At 43.6% G+C, this 22,327-nt stretch overlaps 1 protein-coding gene across 1 annotated transcript in view; it reads left to right on the top strand.

Annotated features, from left to right (window-relative positions):
* Positions 1-12,254: 12,254 nt before the first annotated feature.
* The window catches only part of LOC306931594 (CSC1-like protein 2), a 42,667-nt gene continuing 32,594 nt past the window's right edge, over positions 12,255-22,327 (top strand). The window contains exons 1-8 of the mRNA XM_079513039.1: positions 12,255-12,575; positions 14,059-14,143; positions 15,039-15,090; positions 15,191-15,299; positions 16,227-16,297; positions 18,023-18,103; positions 19,002-19,128; positions 21,021-21,154. Of these exons, the coding sequence (XP_079369165.1) occupies positions 12,300-12,575; positions 14,059-14,143; positions 15,039-15,090; positions 15,191-15,299; positions 16,227-16,297; positions 18,023-18,103; positions 19,002-19,128; positions 21,021-21,154 (935 nt within the window). The 5' untranslated portion in view covers positions 12,255-12,299. The remainder of the gene's footprint in view (positions 12,576-14,058; positions 14,144-15,038; positions 15,091-15,190; positions 15,300-16,226; positions 16,298-18,022; positions 18,104-19,001; positions 19,129-21,020; positions 21,155-22,327) is intronic.

Below are 22,327 nucleotides of genomic sequence, written 5' to 3'. Positions count from 1 at the left end.
TTGTGTTCATTTATGTGCTAAAAGAGTGACTTTGAGAGCTGTTTTACCGTACAATGTAAGTCAATGAGGAGCATATTTTTGAATTATCAATTTCTAATCAATGGAGCAATTATTTTTGATTTCTTGCCCACCTTTGGAGTTACATCATGGCAAGGTAACTACACAACCCAAACCTCTACCAAAGTGGTCTTACCCTTCAAGTGTTTCATGCACATTCATTCATGTTTTCTGGGCGGGTGGAACTGAGTTTCTGGTTCTGGTTAAATGTTACACATTTGTTTGGTTATGTGACATGTGTTTTGGCAGGCATTAATACCAAGTATTAATAATGTTACAGTATCTGTATAGTAACAGCATGAATGTCAATGCTGTGAAAGCCTCGTTTTGGCAGGCGTCATTTGAAAAGTTCATTTGTAATAAACTGATACTAAATGTTATAGTTGAGTGTCACTTGTTTTATTGATGTTTGAGTTTACTTCAATATTTGCCTATGGCAGAGCTTGGAACAAGCTTATCCATAGGCAGATATTGGAGTAGCTCTGGCTTACATATGGGCTAGTTATGGCAAAAATTGCACGGCCCAGTTCTGGCAATATTATTGGGGTGATTCCGGCCCAATGCTGGCAATGCTGGTTCAGTTTCGGCAGCCGGACTCGGCCCAGTGTACTCGGGCCGATTCTGGGGAGTCATTCCAAACAGGTCTGGCCCAAGTCCGGCAACCGGACCCGGGCCGAGTGATTTCTTCCGGCCTGCCGGAACTGGGCCGGAATTGGGCCAAACGATTTTGGCTACCTGGGATAGCTGGCTAATCTCCTGTTGGGGCGTGTCACGGCCCGTTTAACCCATTTTGGGCGGGAACCCCTTTTGGGGTTTTTATTATGTTATAGTTTAGCTATTGAAAAATAGCAGATCTTGTAGATCTGCTATTTTTGAAAAATCATGAAAATGTGGCTCAAATCTTTGAATATACAGTATATTCTTTCAGAGCAAACGTTTATACTCAAATCGTTGCTTCTGGGAGGGGGGTCCCTGGAACTACATATTTTCAGATGGGGGTCCATGGCCAAATACAGATAATTATGGAGGTCCTTGACATGAAATATTGAGAACCACTGATATAGAAACATAGGTATTTCAGAAAACTGATGAAACATAGCAAGAAAGGGGACTGGTTATTGGAGAGCAGGACTCACTACAGTGGTGTCATTAAGTAGGTTACATTGAAAGGGACTGGTTATTGGAGAGCAGGACTCACTACAGTGGTGTCATTAAGTAGGTTACATTGAGGACTGGTTATTGGAGAGCAGGACTCACTGCAGTGGTGTCATTAAGTAGGTTACATTGAGGACTGGTTATTGGAGAGCAGGACTCACTACAGTGTTGTCATTAAGTAGGTTACATTGAAAGGGGACTGGTTATTGGAGAGCAGGACTCACTACAGTGGTGTCATTAAGTAGGTTACATTGAAAGGGGACTGGTTATTGGAGAGCAGGACTCACTACAGTGGTGTCATTAAGTAGGTTACATTGAAAGGGGACTGGTTATTGGAGAGCAGGACTCACTACAGTGGTGTCATTAAGTAGGTTACATTGAGGACTGGTTATTGGAGAGCAGGACTCACTACAGTGGTGTCATTAAGTAGGTTACATTGAGGACTGGTTATTGGAGAGCAGGACTCACTACAGTGGTGTCATTAAGTAGGTTACATTGAGGACTGGTTATTGGAGAGCAGGACTCACTACAGTGGTGTCATTAAGTAGGTTACATTGAGGACTGGTTATTGGAGAGCAGGACTCACTACAGTGGTGTCATTAAGTAGGTTACATTGAGGACTGGTTATTGGAGAGCAGGACTCACTACAGTGGTGTCATTAAGTAGGTTACATTGAGGACTGGTTATTGGAGAGCAGGACTCACTACAGTGGTGTCATTAAGTAGGTTACATTGAGGACTGGTTATTGGAGAGCAGGACTCACTACAGTGGTGTCATTAAGTAGGTTACATTGAGGACTGGTTATTGGAGAGCAGGACTCACTGCAGTGGTGTCATTAAGTAGGTTACATTGAGGACTGGTTATTGGAGAGCAGGACTCACTACAGTGGTGTCATTAAGTAGGTTACATTGAGGACTGGTTATTGGAGAGCAGGACTCACTACAGTGGTGTCATTAAGTAGGTTACATTGAGGACTGGTTATTGGAGAGCAGGACTCACTGCAGTGGTGTCATTAAGTAGGTTACATTGAGGACTGGTTATTGGAGAGCAGGACTCACTGCAGTGGTGTCATTAAGTAGGTTACATTGAGGACTGGTTATTGGAGAGCAGGACTCACTACAGTGGTGTCATTAAGTAGGTTACATTGAGGACTGGTTATTGGAGAGCAGGACTCACTACAGTGGTGTCATTAAGTAGGTTACATTGAGGACTGGTTATTGGAGAGCAGGACTCACTGCAGTGGTGTCATTAAGTAGGTTACATTGAAAGGGGACTGGTTATTGGAGAGCAGGACTCACTACAGTGGTGTCATTAAGTAGGTTACATTGAGGACTGGTTATTGGAGAGCAGGACTCACTACAGTGTTGTCATTAAGTAGGTTACATTGAGGACTGGTTATTGGAGAGCAGGACTCACTGCAGTGGTGTCATTAAGTAGGTTACATTGAGGACTGGTTATTGGAGAGCAGGACTCACTACAGTGGTGTCATTAAGTAGGTTACATTGAGGACTGGTTATTGGAGAGCAGGACTCACTGCAGTGGTGTCATTAAGTAGGTTACATTGAGGACTGGTTATTGGAGAGCAGGACTCACTACAGTGGTGTCATTAAGTAGGTTACATTGAGGACTGGTTATTGGAGAGCATGACTCACTACAGTGGTGTCATTAAGTAGGTTACATTGAGGACTGGTTATTGGAGAGCAGGACTCACTACAGTGGTGTCATTAAGTAGGTTACATTGAGGACTGGTTATTGGAGAGCAGGACTCACTGCAGTGGTGTCATTAAGTAGGTTACATTGAGGACTGGTTATTGGAGAGCAGGACTCACTACAGTGGTGTCATTAAGTAGGTTACATTGAGGACTGGTTATTGGAGAGCAGGACTCACTACAGTGGTGTCATTAAGTAGGTTACATTGAGGACTGGTTATTGGAGAGCAGGACTCACTACAGTGGTGTCATTAAGTAGGTTACATTGAAAGGGGACTGGTTATTGGAGAGCAGGACTCACTACAGTGGTGTCATTAAGTAGGTTACATTGAGGACTGGTTATTGGAGAGCAGGACTCACTACAGTGGTGTCATTAAGTAGGTTACATTGAGGACTGGTTATTGGAGAGCAGGACTCACTACAGTGGTGTCATTAAGTAGGTTACATTGAGGACTGGTTATTGGAGAGCAGGACTCACTGCAGTGGTGTCATTAAGTAGGTTACATTGAGGACTGGTTATTGGAGAGCAGGACTCACTACAGTGGTGTCATTAAGTAGGTTACATTGAGGACTGGTTATTGGAGAGCAGGACTCACTACAGTGGTGTCATTAAGTAGGTTACATTGAGGACTGGTTATTGGAGAGCAGGACTCACTGCAGTGGTGTCATTAAGTAGGTTACATTGAGGACTGGTTATTGGAGAGCAGGACTCACTACAGTGGTGTCATTAAGTAGGTTACATTGAGGACTGGTTATTGGAGAGCAGGACTCACTACAGTGGTGTCATTAAGTAGGTTACATTGAGGACTGGTTATTGGAGAGCAGGACTCACTACAGTGGTGTCATTAAGTAGGTTACATTGAGGACTGGTTATTGGAGAGCAGGACTCACTACAGTGGTGTCATTAAGTAGGTTACATTGAGGACTGGTTATTGGAGAGCAGGACTCACTACAGTGGTGTCATTAAGTGGGTTACATTGAGGACTGGTTATTGGAGAGCAGGACTCACTACAGTGGTGTCATTAAGTAGGTTACATTGAGGACTGGTTATTGGAGAGCAGGACTCACTGCAGTGGTGTCATTAAGTAGGTTACATTGAGGACTGGTTATTGGAGAGCAGGACTCACTACAGTGGTGTCATTAAGTAGGTTACATTGAGGACTGGTTATTGGAGAGCAGGACTCACTACAGTGGTGTCATTAAGTAGGTTACATTGAGGACTGGTTATTGGAGAGCAGGACTCACTGCAGTGGTGTCATTAAGTAGGTTACATTGAGGACTGGTTATTGGAGAGCAGGACTCACTGCAGTGGTGTCATTAAGTAGGTTACATTGAGGACTGGTTATTGGAGAGCAGGACTCACTGCAGTGTTGTCATTAAGTAGGTTACATTGAGGACTGGTTATTGGAGAGCAGGACTCACTACAGTGGTGTCATTAAGTAGGTTACATTGAGGACTGGTTATTGGAGAGCAGGACTCACTGCAGTGGTGTCATTAAGTAGGTTACATTGAGGACTGGTTATTGGAGAGCAGGACTCACTACAGTGGTGTCATTAAGTAGGTTACATTGAGGACTGGTTATTGGAGAGCAGGACTCACTACAGTGGTGTCATTAAGTAGGTTACATTGAGGACTGGTTATTGGAGAGCAGGACTCACTACAGTGGTGTCATTAAGTAGGTTACATTGAGGACTGGTTATTGGAGAGCAGGACTCACTACAGTGGTGTCATTAAGTAGGTTACATTGAGGACTGGTTATTGGAGAGCAGGACTCACTGCAGTGGTGTCATTAAGTAGGTTACATTGAGGACTGGTTATTGGAGAGCAGGACTCACTGCAGTGGTGTCATTAAGTAGGTTACATTGAGGACTGGTTATTGGAGAGCAGGACTCACTACAGTGGTGTCATTAAGTAGGTTACATTGAGCGTAAAGTGAAACCAAATGGACCCGTTTGGGTCCATTTGGTTTTATTTATTATTTATTATTGTTAAACATGTGCATTACTTCATTCATTTACAAGAAGTCTGCACAATTGGAGAATGTAGAATAATTGTTATTTTCATCAACGTTTGCCAACAGCATGGAATTGTGGACAAAATGGTATCCAACAACAAAGTATTATCGGGTCTGAGAGGCTAAATCTCATCAAATGGTGGACCGTGGCTCAGATTACAAAATGAATAATGGACCTTTATATGATAAAATACTGATTTAGACAGATGCCAGGTTCATTGAAATGAAATGAAATGATTACTATATTTACCCAGGGTATCTGGGCTAAGCTCAAGAACTTGTTTCCAGCCAGGCCCTGCTCATAGAACATGTCATCGTAGTGGTTCAATGCCTTGTTCAAGGGCACTTCAGCTGTGGTAATTTTTTAACGTGTCGGACCGCTGATTCGAACTGGCGACCTTCCGGTATCAAGACCGCTCGGCAATCCGTTCGGCCACCGCTGCCACATTAATGTTGTTGACCTGGCATCCTATAGTTTCAATGGACATATTACATTGAAAGTAAACTATACTTCACTCCTCTCGACCAAGCTGCATTTCTATCAGGCCTTACTGGGTCCGTTGGATTGTCAAGTTGACGTGTTCTAAGTTTGTAAACAGAAGGACATGTTCTGCTCGGTGCTGGGGTCTGCCCCACACTGAGGGGACACCTGCCCCACACTGAGGGGACACCTGCCCCACACTGAGGGGACACCTGCCCCACACTGAGGGGACACCTGCCCCACACTGAGGGGACACCTGCCCCACACTGAGGGGACACCATACACATACATCAACACATCTGGCTTTTGAAATAAATGAGAGGCCATTTACACATTACAACTGTTGCAAATCAATCAGGGGGGCAAACGAAACCAATCGAACATCAATGACAAGTAAGTCACAATACTGCAAAGCAACTGATATTCAAAGAAAGATAAGAAAGAAAGAAAGAAAGAAAGAAAGAAAGAAAGAAAGAAAGAGCCTACATAGAGACATTCTTTGCCACCATGCCCGTCATGAACCAATACAGCCACCCTGTCACAACGGCTCACGGCAAACCTCAGCAACCACAGCACAACACAACACATGTACACATCACCAGTTTATCAGTCTTCAATTGAAAAATAAACATTTGGAATTAATGGCTGTTATAAAGCCCAAAACCTCTAGCTCGAACCAAAAGGAAATAGCATATTCACTCATAATAGCATCATTGAAGTTATCAAGAGCCACATACACACACATAATGTTCCCTGTTATAACTCACATAACCTTCAACAGCAGATATACAACACAACACACACACTGTAGATTCACATCAGATACAACACAACACACACACTGTAGATTCACATCAGATACAACACAACACACACACTGTAGATTCACATCAGATACAACACACACACTGTAGATTCACATCAGATACAACACACACACACACTGTAGATTCACATCAGATACAACACAACACACACACTGTAGATTCACATCAGTTACAACACAACACACACACTGTAGATTCACATCAGATACAACACAACACACACACTGTAGATTCACATCAGATACAACACAACACACACACACTGTAGATTCACATCAGATACAACACAACACACACACTGTAGATTGATAGAGTCACATCAGCATTCAATTCCACAGCCAGAAACAGTTACTGGACATGTTTCATTGCCATCCAGTCATTGGGTCCCACAATGACAGCAATAGTACACCATCATACTAGTTTACACACAACAAAACAACACAAGAAGCAGCAACACAAGAAGCAGCAGCAGCAGCAGCAGCAGCAGCAGCAGCAGCAGCAAAGAAGACACATGTAATATAAATTGCTGTCGGGACAAAACCTCATAACTCCATTGGACCGTCAAAATGTCTGCTAAAGCAACTAACTCCACCAACTCTCTCCCTCTCATGGACGTAATTGACAATATATAAAGTTACAACACCAACTTTGCTGAGGCTGTATTGATTTGTTTTAAAAATATAAGGTTTTCTTCATTTCCTGAAAAGATTATATTTTGCATTTCCTGAAAAATGAACATTTTGGAGTTATGAGGTTTCCTCCCGACAGCAGAGTTATACATGTATATAATATAATATTCTACCTTGAGCTGTCTTGAGCCGATTGGAAGGTCAGACTGTGGAACCCATGGATAGACAGATAGAGCCTCCTAGTTCATGATGAGCCCTCCAGCATTCTGGTGTAGATGGTCAGGGATTTAGGGCAGGCTCTAGGGTCCAGCATTCTGTAGCCCCTCTCGGCACCCTACGTAAAGTTTTCTGACATTTGGATGACTTTACACGTAGGGTCCCTCTCCAGTTCGTAAGCCCACAATAGGACGCAGCTGTACATAACCTCCGTTGCGGCCGTTCTGTGCTTTTTTGATGGGGGTTAGATGTTTCAAAAGAATTTCCTTTGGCGCAGAAGCCGTTAAGTATTTTTAATCTTTGTTTGACCGTTTTGGCAGCTCTGAAATTCTCTCTTCCTTCCTTCCTTGACTTCCTTATTGACATCCCATTGTACCGCCTCCAGCACCGACACTGGCTACAGTGGCGACAGAGCGATCAGAGGCAGGAACGTAGGGCCGCGCAGCTAGCCAACCTGGCGCTGGAGGCGCCACTCAGGCGCCACTCAGTTCACCCGTGTGAACTGAGTGGTGCAAGGTCTTATATAGCCTGATCAGCTATGTCAGTGACGTCACACACTAACCATAGCAACCATGCTCACCTGTGCACGGACACGTACACAGGTACACAAACATACAGACAAAGCTGCTTGTTGGAGTGGTTTGCACCACTCAAAAATACTTAACGGCTTCTGAAAATTCTCTGACGTTTCCGTTGTCTCCTATAGCTCCTATATGCTTCTTTTGAAACATCTAACCCCCATAGAAAAAGCACAGAACGGCCGCAACGGAGGTTATGTACAGCTGCGTCCTATTGTGGGCTTACGAACTGGAGAGGGACCCTACGTGTAAAGTCATCCAAATGTCAGAAAACGTTACGTAGGGTACCGAGAGGGGCTAAGCATTCTGGTGTAGTGCAGTGGTCAGGGATGGTGGCTCTAGGGTCCAGGATTCACAGCATGTCACAGGGGAACGGACTCAGGGCTGAGAAGAAGCTGAGCTTGTGGTTCTGGGGTCTTCACCCTGCCTCGTGTACCTGTCTGTGGAGCAAGTTGAGAGAGACATCTGGCTTTGAGTAGAAGGAAGGAAGGAAGGTAGAACGAAAGAAAGTGACCTGACCAAAAGAGACACATATTACGGTGTGTACAACCAATTGTTTGAGACCGCGGGGCTGTGGTCAGATTGTATGATGGCGCATACGTTTTCAAAGATTAGTGAAAAATCACACCCGTGTGAAGTGAGTGGGGCAACTCGGTGTGGGGGTCCCCAAAAATGTTGAGAACCCCTGGGGGTCCCCGGGGGGTCCCCAAAATCGTTGAGAACCCCTGCTGTAGGCTACATATAGCCCATTATATCCTGTCACAACATGATTGATTAATTGAAAATTATTGTATTCACAGTTTGTAGAATGGGTACAGTACATTTCAAACAAAAGCACAAAGTCAATACAAAAAACTGCTAAGGGGATAAAACCATTGTTTACACCATGAAGACCCTCCATTTTCAATTCATCAGAACATTTAAAGATGTACAAATATACACTAATATGAAATAAAAAGTTAATCGTCATATAGGCTATATACACAGTATATGTATGGAAAAATAGTGGGGTTGGGGGGGGGGGGGGGGTGGGACTATAACATTTTTACATACACACACAGCCTAGTGTGTATAGCCAGGTGTACACTACACATATGTGATGTTAGTTTTATATCAGTATAAATAATACATTTTAGGAATGAAGCTGTGGTGACTTTGGGCATGCCTGGACTAGCTGGGTATGGCTTGAAATAAATTGAGCGATAGAAATGTAGATGTGCAATTGGTTCAATATCACTTTCAATTAAGCCATCATTGGTAAACAATTAGGAATTACGTTTTTGGTAGCTGTGACACCCCGAAGAAAACATTATGTGTCTGTATATTTATTCTTTAACTTTATATAGGACCAGTCAGTCAGTCAGTCAGTCTGTCTGTCTGTCTGTCTGAAAAACTGAATCCATTAAATTACCTACCTAGGTTCTATCCTGGAGGCTAATCCAGCACCTCAAAGGCCCTTAAAACCAGGCTCCAGATTTCCCAAAACAAACTGGTCAGGCTCCTACTTGACCTCGCCCCCCGAACCCACCTCACCCCTGCCCACTTCGACAGGCTGGAATGGCTTAGGGTCGACGACAGAGTACAGCATCTTGCAATGGGTCTGGTCCACAAGATTCGATACACCACCAAGATACCCATGTACCTGTCTAGATACTTCCTTAATGTTAACAAAGTCCACACCCACAACACCAGAGGGAGTGCAACGAACCATGTACAACCCAGATTCGGCACAAACAAGGGACTAAATTATTTTCGCTCCTATGCCACCAAAATGTGGAACGCCATACCAACAGTCATTAAGACATGCGAATCCCTTGACTCCTTCAAAACCACTCTCAAAGGGCACCTACGGACGGCTGCAATTCAAAACTGGCCCCTGTAAAATCGGAATCCCTCAAACACGGACGCAAGGACAACACAAGAGACGGTCGCGGCCACACAGCCAACTCAAGGTATGGCCACTGAGCCGACTTGGGGACCCAACACAAGGACAACACAAGAGACGGTCACGGCCACACAGCCAACTCAAGGTACGGCCACGGAGCCGACTTGGGGACCCAACGCAGCTCCTCCAAGGAAAACAAACAAATTAACGGAGCTGAACGTGAATCCCCCCACCGCCCACCCCTTTTTTTCCCTCACTGACTGTATGTTTCTTTTCCCTTTTTCCCTCCTTTATGATGATTTCCTGTTCTGTCCTTTGTCTATATAGAAGTGTCTATTTGTACGTCTCTAAATGTTTTTGATGATTTGAACATGGTGGACCCTATAGAGCGTCGCAGTCCCGCCTCCTACCCTGGACCAGGAAATGAAATCCAATGCATTATTCTCATAGACATTTCTTAAAGTATTTATTTAAAGACGGTTACGCCGCGGACAAAGCCAACTCGAGTCGTGACAACTCATGACAACACAAACAATATTTTGGACCAAACAAATAATTAGAAAGAAGAAAAAAACGGCAGGTTACAACACTTTTTTTGTTGTTTTTCTTCTTTGTAATTATTTGTTTGGTCCAAAATATTGTTTGTGTTGTCATGAGTTGTCACGACTCGAGTTGGCTTTGTCCGCGGCGTAACCGTCTTTAAATAAATACTTTAAGAAATGTCTATGAGAATAATGCATTGGATTTCATTTCCTGGTCCAGGGTAGGAGGCGGGACTGCGACACTCTATTGGAAACAAGTGTAATGCTTAATTGGGTCGTCCACTCACAGTTAACAGCCTTTGTATTGAGTTTGTGGCTTTGTGCTTGAAATGTACTGTAATTCTGCAAACTGTTAATACATTTTTCAATCAATCAATCAGCAGAGGAAAGGTAGCTAACTCACCTGCAGAATATTAGACAAAACGAGCAGTTTATCATGAAGATGAATTAACTTCTCTGTCAAACTGTCACACAGGTTGTGACTGAGCAGTTTTCACTTCCTAACAACCCAGACTAGGCTACTGCACTCAACGTCCATGAGGTGTAAAAGTTACATTATAAGTTGTTTATTTCACTCGTTTTACTAACAAACACAAAGAGTTCGTGTTTGTTTGTTAGCAGCAGGTGTGTGTGTGTGTGTGTGTGTGTGTGTGTGTGTGGAGGGGGAAGGGGGCGTGTCTACCGGAGGTTTTTAAAGAGCGCGCATACAGGGCAGTGCGCGTTTCCCAAAGTGGGGTCCGGGGACCCCCAGGGGTCCTTGAGGGAGTTTCAGGAGGTCCCCAGCTAAATGATACTTTACTTTGGAACCAAATGGACCCTTATATGGGTCTGTAACTGTACAAATGGAACCAAATGGATCCATTTGTACACTCTCAGAGTTAAATTAATATAGATTTTTTTTTCAATATGAATTGGGGACCCGACTCCCAGAGATAAAAATGCCATTAAATGGGGGTCCGTAGACTAATGCATGTAAAACTGGGGCTTGAAATTAAACGGGTTGAGAATCACTGCTAGAGCCCCTGGCATATCTCTTCAAATGGGGGTCCGCGGCCGCGGGCTAATTAGTGTCAATTTGGGGGTCCTTGACATGACAAAGTTTGGGAACCACTGGTTTATGCCACGGACCACCATTTGATGCCATTTTTAGCCTCTCAGACAGTCTTAGAATATTGTGTTGTTGTTAAACAGGGAAATCAAAATGATCAAAATAACAATTATTCTACATTCCCTAATTGTGTGTAGACTTCTGGTAAATTAAGTATTAATGCAGTCTATGTTTAACAATAATGTAACTTTTGAGACCGTAAAATATGAAACCAAATGGACCCGTACGGGTCCATTTGGTTTCATGTTATGCTCTCACGAGTTAAAGATCTAAAGACTAAAAGGGAACCATTTGTTTACCAACTCTGCATCATTTCAAGTTTAACTGGGGACCACCTGGAATCCCCTCAAGGACCACCATGGTGGTCCCTGGCCGGACCATTAGGATCTTTTACATGTTTTTGATGAATTGAAAATGGAGGACCCTGATGTAAACATGGTCTTTAGAGCTTTTTTTATCCTCTTAGCAGATTTTGTATTGACCTAGCTGTACCTTCCTTGACATTTTAAAAGTATACCCATTAAATCAATTTTCAATCAATATTAGATCTGTAATTCTTGCGAGCATAACAAAATGGGTTCATTTCATGCTCTCGAGGAGTTAAATTATTGTTAAACAATCTTCATTAATACTTAATTTAAAATTACTCTTCACAATGAATTAGAGAATGTAGAAGAATAGCTGTTATTTTTTGATCAGCCTGGCTGTTTATCTATCTCTCCTATACGTATATTTCTACTACTTTTTTACTTTATTGAGTCAATCACATGTACAATTCCTTGTAACAAATACATTTTCTTTTCATATTTGTTTCTCACATGTTTCATGTCACTGTTTGTTAGCTGACTTTGACCCATTTTCTTTTTTTTGGCATTCATACAGACAGCTACATCCCTTCACCTATTTCAACACACAAAGAAATTAAAAGAAAAAGAAAAATTAGAGGGTACAAAATTTCATTACATTTAATATACAAAATATATACAGACAGAGCTCATCATTTTCAATCACAGCCACCAGGGGGCGGACAAGACACACCACACTACACTACAGTACAGACTACAACACCAGCGCGTTGCATTGTGGGACTAATCCAAGATGGCGGCCTCCTTGTGCCAGAAGAAGAGCACTGCTGTGTACAGAATGATGACAACAACAACATTACAGAGGCTGCTGCTCCACCAGAGAAGCCTTTATTACAATAACAACAACAACAACAGTGTCAGGAGGTGGTTCAGCAGCAGCGACGCCATTAAGGATGGAGGGACGGAGGAAGAAGATGGAGGAGTAAACATCACACCATCAGCTCCAGCTCTCAGAAGCGGCTTCGCAGAGGCGTATGACCTGCACACTGACCTGAAGACTGAGCAGCAGGTAGAGAGTTGCGACCGAAGGTCGAATCTCGCGTTTTTTGTCACTCAAAATCCCCATAAAGTGTTGTCATGTGGGCCCTATTGTAAACAAGTGTAATGCTTTATTGGGTCGTCCACTCACAGTTAACACTTAACAGTCTTTGTATTGATTGAGTTTGTGCTTGAAATGTACTGTAATTCTGCAAACTGTTAATAAATCAATCAATCAAAAAGTCACTTAGCTCTGGCCCATAGCCCTAATGCTGCCGTTGCATTAAAGGCATTAGAGCTATGGACCAGAGATAAGTTGTCACTCAAAATCCCCATACATGGGGAAAGACCCCATTTATTGTGCCCAGGTCTCGTGACATCACTTCACTATGACATCATCAGGGATGATAGTAAATGTTTTTAAATTGTGTTCTTTTTCATCATGGCAACGATTATGAAGATTATGTGAAAATAATTCAATTGTGATTTATTTCAAATAATTGCGGTGGTGTAATGCTTGTGGCAGGCATTCCAGCAGCATGACCCTCAGAACAGAACCAGAGTGGCGTATAGCTGCAATTTGCAACTCTAGTTTTTTTTCTAATGGGATGAATCTAGAGTTGCAATACCCTCCATTGACTCCCCACTCATCATTTTGCGTTGGCGATCTGCTTGTCTTAAACGACGTTAAACTCACCAACATTGCAGCTGTAGTCCAAGCTTGAATTATTCTCTTTCAATCTGCAAAGCTTGTTTTTCATAAAAATCCCCCGTAGACATGTTATGAGCTACTTTCTGTCAAGAAGAAGAAATGTTGGAGTTTGGAAACGCTCGTTTGTATTAAGGGGTCGCGCTGCTGCCTCCTGCATTATGTGCAAATGCGAATCAGATGCATGCAGGGACGTTCAGTGACTTACGACGAGCGCTTCCAAACTCCAGCACTTAGAAAAATAATTTCTTGACAGAAAGTAGCTCATAACATGTCTACGGGGGATTTTTATGAAAAACAAGCTTTGCAGATTGAAAGAGAATAATTCAAGCTTGGACTACAGCTGCAATGTTGGTGAGTTTAACGTCGTTTAAGACAAGCAGATCGCAAACGCAAAATGATGAGTGGGGAGTCAATGGAGGGTATTGCAACTCTAGATTCATCCCATTATAAAAAAATCTAGAGTTGCAAATTGCGGCTAAGTGGCGTAATGATTGTGACAGAATCAGGGCGGTGTAGTGAATAGTGATTGAGAGTGTGTAATGATTGTGACAGAACCAAGGCGGTACTAGTGAGTGTGTAATGATTGTGTGACAGGCCCTCCAGCAGCAGCAGGACCCTCAGAACCAGAGCGGTAGAACGGGCAGCAGAACCGGTAGAAGCAGCTCCAGACCTGTTTCCTTCTCCGCCATGCTCCGCAGCTCTCCTCTCGTCCAGATGGGTCCAGCACAGGACAAGGTAGATTCTACCAATCATCTCTTCTTAAATCCTAACATTTTTCTACGTCCACTACCTGTCCTTTCAGCGCCACATCATTGGCCTGCTGGTGGTGGTGGGCGTGCTGTCTGTTGGTATCGTCCTGCCTGTCAACTTCTCTGGGAACCTACTTGGTGAGTGACCACACGGGGACATTAACCCATTTAGGCCTGAGGACGGTTCTACAAAAAATGTCTTCTACATCCTGACAGGTTTCTGTATCAGTCGTTCTCAAACTATTTCATGTCAAGGAGCCCCAGAATCATCTGTATTTGGCAGCGGACCCCCCCCAGAATGCGTTGTTCCAGGGGACCCCCCCCCCCCCCCCCCCGAAGCAAAGATTTTCAGTTTAAAACGTTCACTCTGAAAGATTATATTCAAAGATCTGCGACACATTTTCACGATTTTTCCAAAAAATAGCAGATCTACAAGCTCGTAGTGCGGCACCCGGTGCCGCGCTATGAGCTTGTAGATCTGCTATTTAACGCCACATGCCAGTCAGCCGCTGGTAAATTGCAGGCTACGGCAGCCACTTAACCCGCTAAAGACACCTCTGATAAAACAAAACCAACACAATTCTGTCCCGGCCAAGTGGGGACATCTTAAGAATCTTCTTTTTGTAAGTTTGAAAATGTAACTGACGTGTTAACGTACCATTTGTATTACATTATTCAGACGAATCATATGATGTACTTTGCCCTTAAGTGAAAGATTTCATAGTCTAAATCAGATTTGCAAATTTCAACAAACCACTATTAATTAGTATTTATAGTCTCATCAGTATCATGCTGGTCCAGTGCACACCCAATACTACATTTTACGGTATTTTGCTCTTATGTGGATCACATGAATCCACTCTGCCCTTTTTATAAAGGCATTAATTTCATTTTCTCCACCTAATGGGCAGCCACCTCCTGCACTGCTGCTAAACTGCTACGTTAGAATGTTCCTAGCTATACAGTGTGCAATGTCACAAGGTCGACCTCGAAGTTAATTTTCTTGTTTTTTTTTTGTTTTTTTTCTCCACAGAAAACAATGCCTACAGTTTTGGGCGAACAACTATAGCTAATTTAGATGCCAAGTGAGTAAACTCAACCATTACTTGCTTTCACAACATTCCTAAATGATATTGAATCCATGGGTCTGACAGTAAATTATTTCCCTTTGTCTTTCTTTCCCAGTAACACACTGCTGTGGCTGCACACGACCTTTGCATTCCTTTACCTGCTATTGACAGTGTACAGTATGAGACGACACACTTCCAAAATGCACTACAGAGAGGATGATCTGGTAAGTGGTGTAATATTAACCGTTTCCGTACATATAGGAGGTCGCCACACGTCCTAGGGGTCCCAATCGACGCGTACATAGGAGGTCGCCACACGTCCTAGGGGTCCCAATCGACGCGTACATCCGACGTCCTCACACGTCCTAGGGGTCCCAATCGACGCGTACATCCGACGTCCTCACACGTCCTAGCGCATCCTCAATGATACGGGGCGAGATAAGAATATTCTGAATTTCTTCCCTTTTTTTATTTGTCAGTTCGCCTTTCGGCTACCGTATGCTACACTAGGCAATTGTTAGCTTACCATTGAGTTAGCCGTTAGCGCGGCGGAAAGAATGACTCGTCTCTCCTAATCCAGGCTCTCTGTGGTGTTGAACGGATCGATATACTGGCGCTTCATTTCTGCTCCTCATCCGTCTCTCCCGCAAAATATGAACGCTTTTTGGATCATATATCGTATAAATTAAAACGATCGCAATTTAAGCTAGCTATGTAAAGTCAACTTTTTTTAGTGGATTGATTCCGGGTCGTGGGTTTCAGAGTAAAAGCGGCCATGTCTTTCCGTCACCCCAGAGCTCCTATTTTGAAGGACTTCCGGCACCGATTGGGATTCCGAGCGCATACGTCGCTCACATATCCTTGCTTTGCACACTGCACCCCTCATTCCATTTAAAAAAACATATCCTTTTTTCAAATCGGTGCGGTGTCAAACTGTCAATGCACTACAATAAAAAAATAAAAAAATAGGAAGATTTATTCAGTATTATAGGAAGATTTCAAACTATAATATATTACTGAAGCAAAGGATATGATCGAACAATAACATACAAATAGAGTAAACATTTATTTACTTATTTTATTATTAAAAGCGGTGCAATCCACCTTTTGTCTGCCTGAATGTTCACAACTCTGTTCCCATTCTTCTCCAGGTGAAACGCACTTTATTCGTCAATGGAATCTCCAAATATGCGGAGGAGAAGGACATAAAGCAACACTTTGAGTAAGCGCTGGTTTCAGCATCTCGGCTTTACCGTGGCTTTTGTTTCACATACGTTTTTATTAACTGTCAAACGTACTGGCACTCACTTCACAATTAACGTTTTGCACATTAGCACGCAACACAGGCTTTTCCTTGGTTTATGTTTTACATGCATTAACCCATTCAGGCCTGACGTCGAAATAAAAAAAAAAAGTTTTCTAAATCATGACAATTTTCGGAAAGATTTGAGGCACATTTTAACGATTTTTCAAAAATAGCAGACCTACAAGCTCATAGCGCGCCACTCGGTGGCGCGCTATGAGCTTGTAGATCTGCTATTTTTCAATAGCTAAATTATAACAATGTTTAAAACACCAAAAGGGGTTCCCGCCCCAAAATGGGTTAATGGTTAATGTGGTTAAACGCTAACGTGACATGGATGCGTTCCAGGTCTCAATGGGTTAACCCATTTTGGTCGGGAACCCCTTTTGGTGTTAGCATTATGTTATGCTTTAGCTATTGAAAAATAGCAGATCTACAAGCTCATAGCGCGCCACCGAGTGACGCGCTACGAGCTTGTATGTCTGCTATTTTTGAAAAATCGTAAAAATGCGGCACAAATCTTTGAATATATATTATTTCAGAGCAAATGTTTTTTTTATTTCGACGTCAGGCCTAAATGGGTTAAACTGTCAAACGCACTGGTGCTCCAGTTCATAATTAAGTTGCAGATTATCAGTACTAAGCTCTGTGAGAGCCACGGCTGCTGTCCTGACCTGGGCCGTGTGCCTCTGGGACGGGACAAGACAACAGCCCGTCTATATGGTGTAATTGTCCCTAATAGAAGCCAGATGAGCAGGATCATGGGAGTCATGTGTTTGGATGGGAGGGGCCCGTGGCTCACTTCCTGCTCAGCCAAATAGTATTATGCCAAATCTTATCTCCGCTCCAGGATTCTCCTAAAAATATCTACTGTGTCAAAATATGCCCCATTGAAAGAATAGAAAAGATGAATGAATGAATAGCTTATTTCGATCTTTTCCTTTTTCAGAGAGACATTACAAATGAACCCATGGGTTAAACGGTTCCTTTAAGGTGATCAAAAAGGCATAGGCTGAAGCTTATAGCTTATTGGTGCCTATCCTTATCACAATATATATCAAAATACTAATGTGAATATACATAACAAACAACATATAAACAAAACAAACAAACATTAAAAAGAGGACAGAACAAAAAAAACAGAACAGAACAAAACGATAAACAGACAACGAAAAACATGGAGGAGAAAAAAAGACAAATATAGAAGATAGACGCTTGATTGTGTGACTCTTGATTGTGTGACTCTTGCATTTATTGCACTCTATATTGTAGAATTGAAGATTGGATATTTATCACAGAAACTGACTTCATAAGCGGCGGTGGCTCAGCGGTAGAGTGGCCTGGATGGTAACCGCAAGGTTGCCAGTTCGAACCCTGTGGGCTCCCCCCAGAGTTACTGTCGAAGTGTCCTTGGGCAAGACACTGAACCCCTAATTGCTCCTGATGTGCTAGTTGGTGCCTTGCATGGTTTCCGCTGCCATCGGTGTATGAATGTGTGTGTGTGTGAATGGGTGAATGTAATGCACAATCTCTGCAAAGTGCCTTGAATAAAGGTGCTATATAAATGCACCATTTACCATTTATTAGGATTGTGGAGACGAGATCTAATCTTTCCCTCTTTCTCCCCCCGTCTCTCCTGTATAGGCAGGCGTATGAAAACTGCACCGTGCTAGAGGCTCGTATCTGTTATAACGTGCAGCGGCTGATGTACCTCAACTCTGAAAGGTAACAACATATAACACATAACCTTGTAGTCTTCTGATCATCGCTTGAAGGGGTGCATACTTAGTTTAGACTAGTCATTGAAGGGGTGCATACTTAGTTTAGACTAGTCATTGGTTAGACATGGGTTAGGTTTAGGGGGGTGCATACTTAGTTTAGACTAGTCATTGATTAGACATGGGTTAGGTTTAGGTGTGCTGCCCCGTGGTTAGGTTTAGGTTTCTGGTTTAAGGACTTTAAGGAAAGAATGTTTGCTTTCGCCATCTTTGTTGAAGAAGAGTCTGGGCAATTAAGGTGTATTCTTACTAGAAGTACTAAAAGTTTCTCAATCTTATATTTAGATTTAGTCTGGATTAATCTAGTTACCTCTGAGGTAAGTTTCTGGTAGCCTGGTTAATAAACCAGACCGAATCAACCGTTGGCAAAAAAAAAATTGCCTGCCAGCGGATTAGGGTCTGGCGAGGCTCAGTAGCACGCCTCTTTCCTACAACCGAGAACAGCTCGGGCCAATCGGGACACGGTATGCAATATGGGCGGGCTTTGGTACAGTGACGTTCAATGCTTGAGACCTTTGACTGACAGTAGCTCTGACCAATTGCGTCGAAGAGAAAATGTTTGAACCCGCCCCCCGGGAAATGAAATCCAAGTGGAGCCAGCCCAGACTAATATACCGCGACAGTGTTGTGTGATATTAGTCTGGCTTATTAGCCAGGCTAGGTTTCTGGAGGTCAGGGTTTGAGATAGGTTGTAGTTGTAGGACTAATGACTGGTCTAACCAATGACTAGTCTAAACCAAAAACTGTCTAAACTATTCAATTGTCCCCACTAGCCAGGTCCCGGGTTGGGTTTGGATGTAGGTGGTTATGTAATGTATGTACGTCTGTCTGTCTGCTGCGTGCAGGAAGAAATCGGAGCGCAGCAAGAAGTTCTACACTGACCTGAAGGCCAAGGAACATATTGAAACCCTGGTCAACACCAACCCCTGTGGCCATCTCTGCTGCTGCGTTGTCAAAGGCTACTGCGAGAAGGTACAGTAGGCCTGATGTCCTTCTTCTACTACTGAATCCATTACGTACCACTTTTAACCCATTTTGACCTGACCTCGAAATTTAAAAAAAATCTTCTAAATCCTCCAGTTTTCCGAAATAAATATTTCATGATTTTTCAAAAATAGCAGACCTACAAGCTCGTAGCGCGCCACTCAAGTTGGAAATCCATGCACCCACCCAGGATAGCCAATTAGTCATATTCAGACCGCAGCCTACCTAGGTGATACTTCCCATAGGCAGCCCATTCATCCAAACAGAAAAGTCCTCTCTAATTATATTAAACAACGTCAAAATCACTAACATTGCAGCTGTAGGGAAACCTTGAATTATCCTCTTTCAATCTGTAAAGTGTTTTGTTTCATAAAAATCCACTGTATACATTTTATGATCTACTACGACTAGAGGCATGGGGTGCCTTCAGACCAAGCAGACTAGTCAAAGACTACTATACTTAAAACTGTCAGATTGATGAACAGACTAGCATTGTTATCAACATTTTAACAACATTCTAAATCCTGGAGTTTTCTGAAAAACTAAAATGACAAAAATGTTATGTTGCTATTTATTGTATAATTATACTACATAGCAGTCTGTTATCCTCTCTTACAGACCCTCAATGACCAAATTGTTTGGATGTGTGTCCAGCTGACTTGTAGTCACATCATTCTGACGTCTGCGTAGACTCCATATTTGGCCATGCCTGAGAAAGAACTCCATATATGGGCATCAAAGGGACGCAGACATAATAACTGCATTTGACACTTGCGTTCCACACCACCACAATGATGAGCGACCTCGCCCCTTCATTAGCCAATTGAACACATCTGATCGCCCCCAACGGGCACTGTTCCAGTTAAACACCCATTTAGGCCTGAAAAGAATGTCTTCTAAATCCTGACAGTTTTCTGAAATGCCTATGTTTCTAGGCCTATATATCACTCAATATTTCATGTCAAGGACCCCAAAAAATGATCTGTAATTGGCCTCCGAGACCCCCATCTGAAAATATGTTGTTCCAGGGACCTCCCCAGAAGCAAAGATTTGAGTTCAAATCGTTTGTTCTAAAAAAATATATTCCAAATTTGAGGCACATTTTCACGATTTTTCAAAAAATAGCAGACCTACAAGCTCATAGCGCGCCACTCGGTGGCGCGCTATGAGCTTGTAGATCTGCTATTTTTCAATAGCTAAATTATGTTTAAAACGCCAAAAGGGGTTCCCGTTCAAAATGGGTTAATTGAATTCAGTGGTAAATGTGTGAAGAAGTTAAAGTTCTTGGGGTGCTGTGGTTCCCCCCCCAGCGCTGCCTGACTCTGAAGTTAAAGTTCTTGGGGTGCTGTGGTTCCCCCCCCAGCGCTGCCTGACTCTGAAGTTAAAGTTCTTGGGGTGCTGTGGTTCCCCCCCCAGCGCTGCCTGACTCTGAAGTTAAAGTTCTTGGGGTGCTGTGGTTCCCCCCCCAGCGCTGCCTGACTCTGAAGTTAAAGTTCTTGGGGTGCTGTGGTTCCCCCCCCCAGCGCTGCCTGACTCTGAAGTTAAAGTTCTTGGGGTGCTGTGGTTCCCCCCCCAGCGCTGCCTGACTCTGAAGTTAAAGTTCTTGGGGTGCTGTGGTTCCCCCCCCAGCGCTGCCTGACTCTGAAGTTAAAGTTCTTGGGGTGCTGTGGTTCCCCCCCCAGCGCTGCCTGACTCTGACGTTAAAGTTCTTGGGGTGCTGTGGTTCCCCCCCCAGCGCTGCCTGACTCTGAAGTTAAAGTTCTTGGGGTGCTATGGTTCCCCCCCCAGCGCTGCCTGACTCTGAAGTTAAAGTTCTTGGGGTGCTGTGGTTCCCCCCCCAGCGCTGCCTGACTCTGACGTTATCGTTGTTGTTCCCACAGGAAGAGGCTGTGAGCTACTACACCAAGCTGGAGTCGAAGCTGAAGGACGAGTACAGGAAAGAACGAGATAAGGTCAACAGTAAACCCCTGGGGATGGCCTTCGTCACCTTCCAAAATGAATCCATGACTGCCATGTGAGTGTTTTAGTGAGGGAGTGACTGCCATGTGAGTGTTTTAGTGAGGGAGTGACTGCCATGTGAGTGTTTTAGTGAGGGAGTGACTGCCATGTGAGTGTTTTAGTGAGGGAGTGACTGCCATGTGAGTGTTTTAGTGAGGGAGTGACTGCCATGTGAGTGTTTTAGTGAGGGAGTGACTTCCATGTGAGTGTTTTAGTGAGGGAGTGACTGCCATGTGAGTGTTTTAGTGAGGGAGTGACTGCCATGTGAGTGTTTTAGTGACGGAGTGACTGCCATGTGAGTGTTTTAGTGAGGGAGTGACTGCCATGTGAGTGTTTTAGTGAGAATTAATCCATGACTGCCATGTGAGTGTTTTAGTGAGAATGAATCCATGACTGCCATGTGAGTGTTTTAGTGAGGGAGTGACTGCCATGCGAGTGTTTTAGTGAGGGAGTGACTGCCATGTGAGTGTTTTAGTGAGGGAGTGACTGCCATGTGAGTGTTTTAGTGAGGGAGTGACTGCCATGCGAGTGTTTTAGTGAGGGAGTGACTGCCATGTGAGTGTTTTAGTGAGGGAGTCGTGGGTATTTAAATGAATCCATGACTGCCATGTGAGTGTTTTAGTGAGAATGAATCCATGACTGCCATGCGAGTGTTTTAGTGAGGGAGTGACTGCCATGTGAGTGTTTTAGTGAGGGAGTGACTGCCATGTGAGTGTTTTAGTGAGGGAGTGACTGCCATGTGAGTGTTTTAGTGAGGGAGTGACTGCCATGTGAGTGTTTTAGTGAGGGAGTGACTGCCATGTGAGTGTTTTAGTGAGGGAGTGACTGCCATGTGAGTGTTTTAGTGAGGGAGTGACTGCCATGTGAGTGTTTTAGTGAGGGAGTGACTGCCATGTGAGTGTTTTAGTGAGGGAGTGACTGCCATGCGAGTGTTTTAGTGAGAATGAATCCATGACTGCCATGCGAGTGTTTTAGTGAGAATGAATCCATGACTGCCATGTGAGTGTTTTAGTGAGGGAGTGACTGCCATGTGAGTGTTTTAGTGAGGGAGTGACTGCCATGCGAGTGTTTTAGTGAGAATGAATCCATGACTGCCATGTGAGTGTTTTAGTGAGGGAGTGACTGCCATGTGAGTGTTTTAGTGACGGAGTGACTGCCATGTGAGTGTTTTAGTGAGGGAGTGACTGCC

This window comes from Electrona antarctica (assembly GCF_951216825.1).
Source record: "Electrona antarctica genome assembly, chromosome: 10".
Classification (NCBI taxonomy): domain Eukaryota; kingdom Metazoa; phylum Chordata; class Actinopteri; order Myctophiformes; family Myctophidae; genus Electrona; species Electrona antarctica.
Note: the sequence above shows the minus strand (reverse complement) of the source record. Positions and strands in the feature narration are given on the sequence as shown.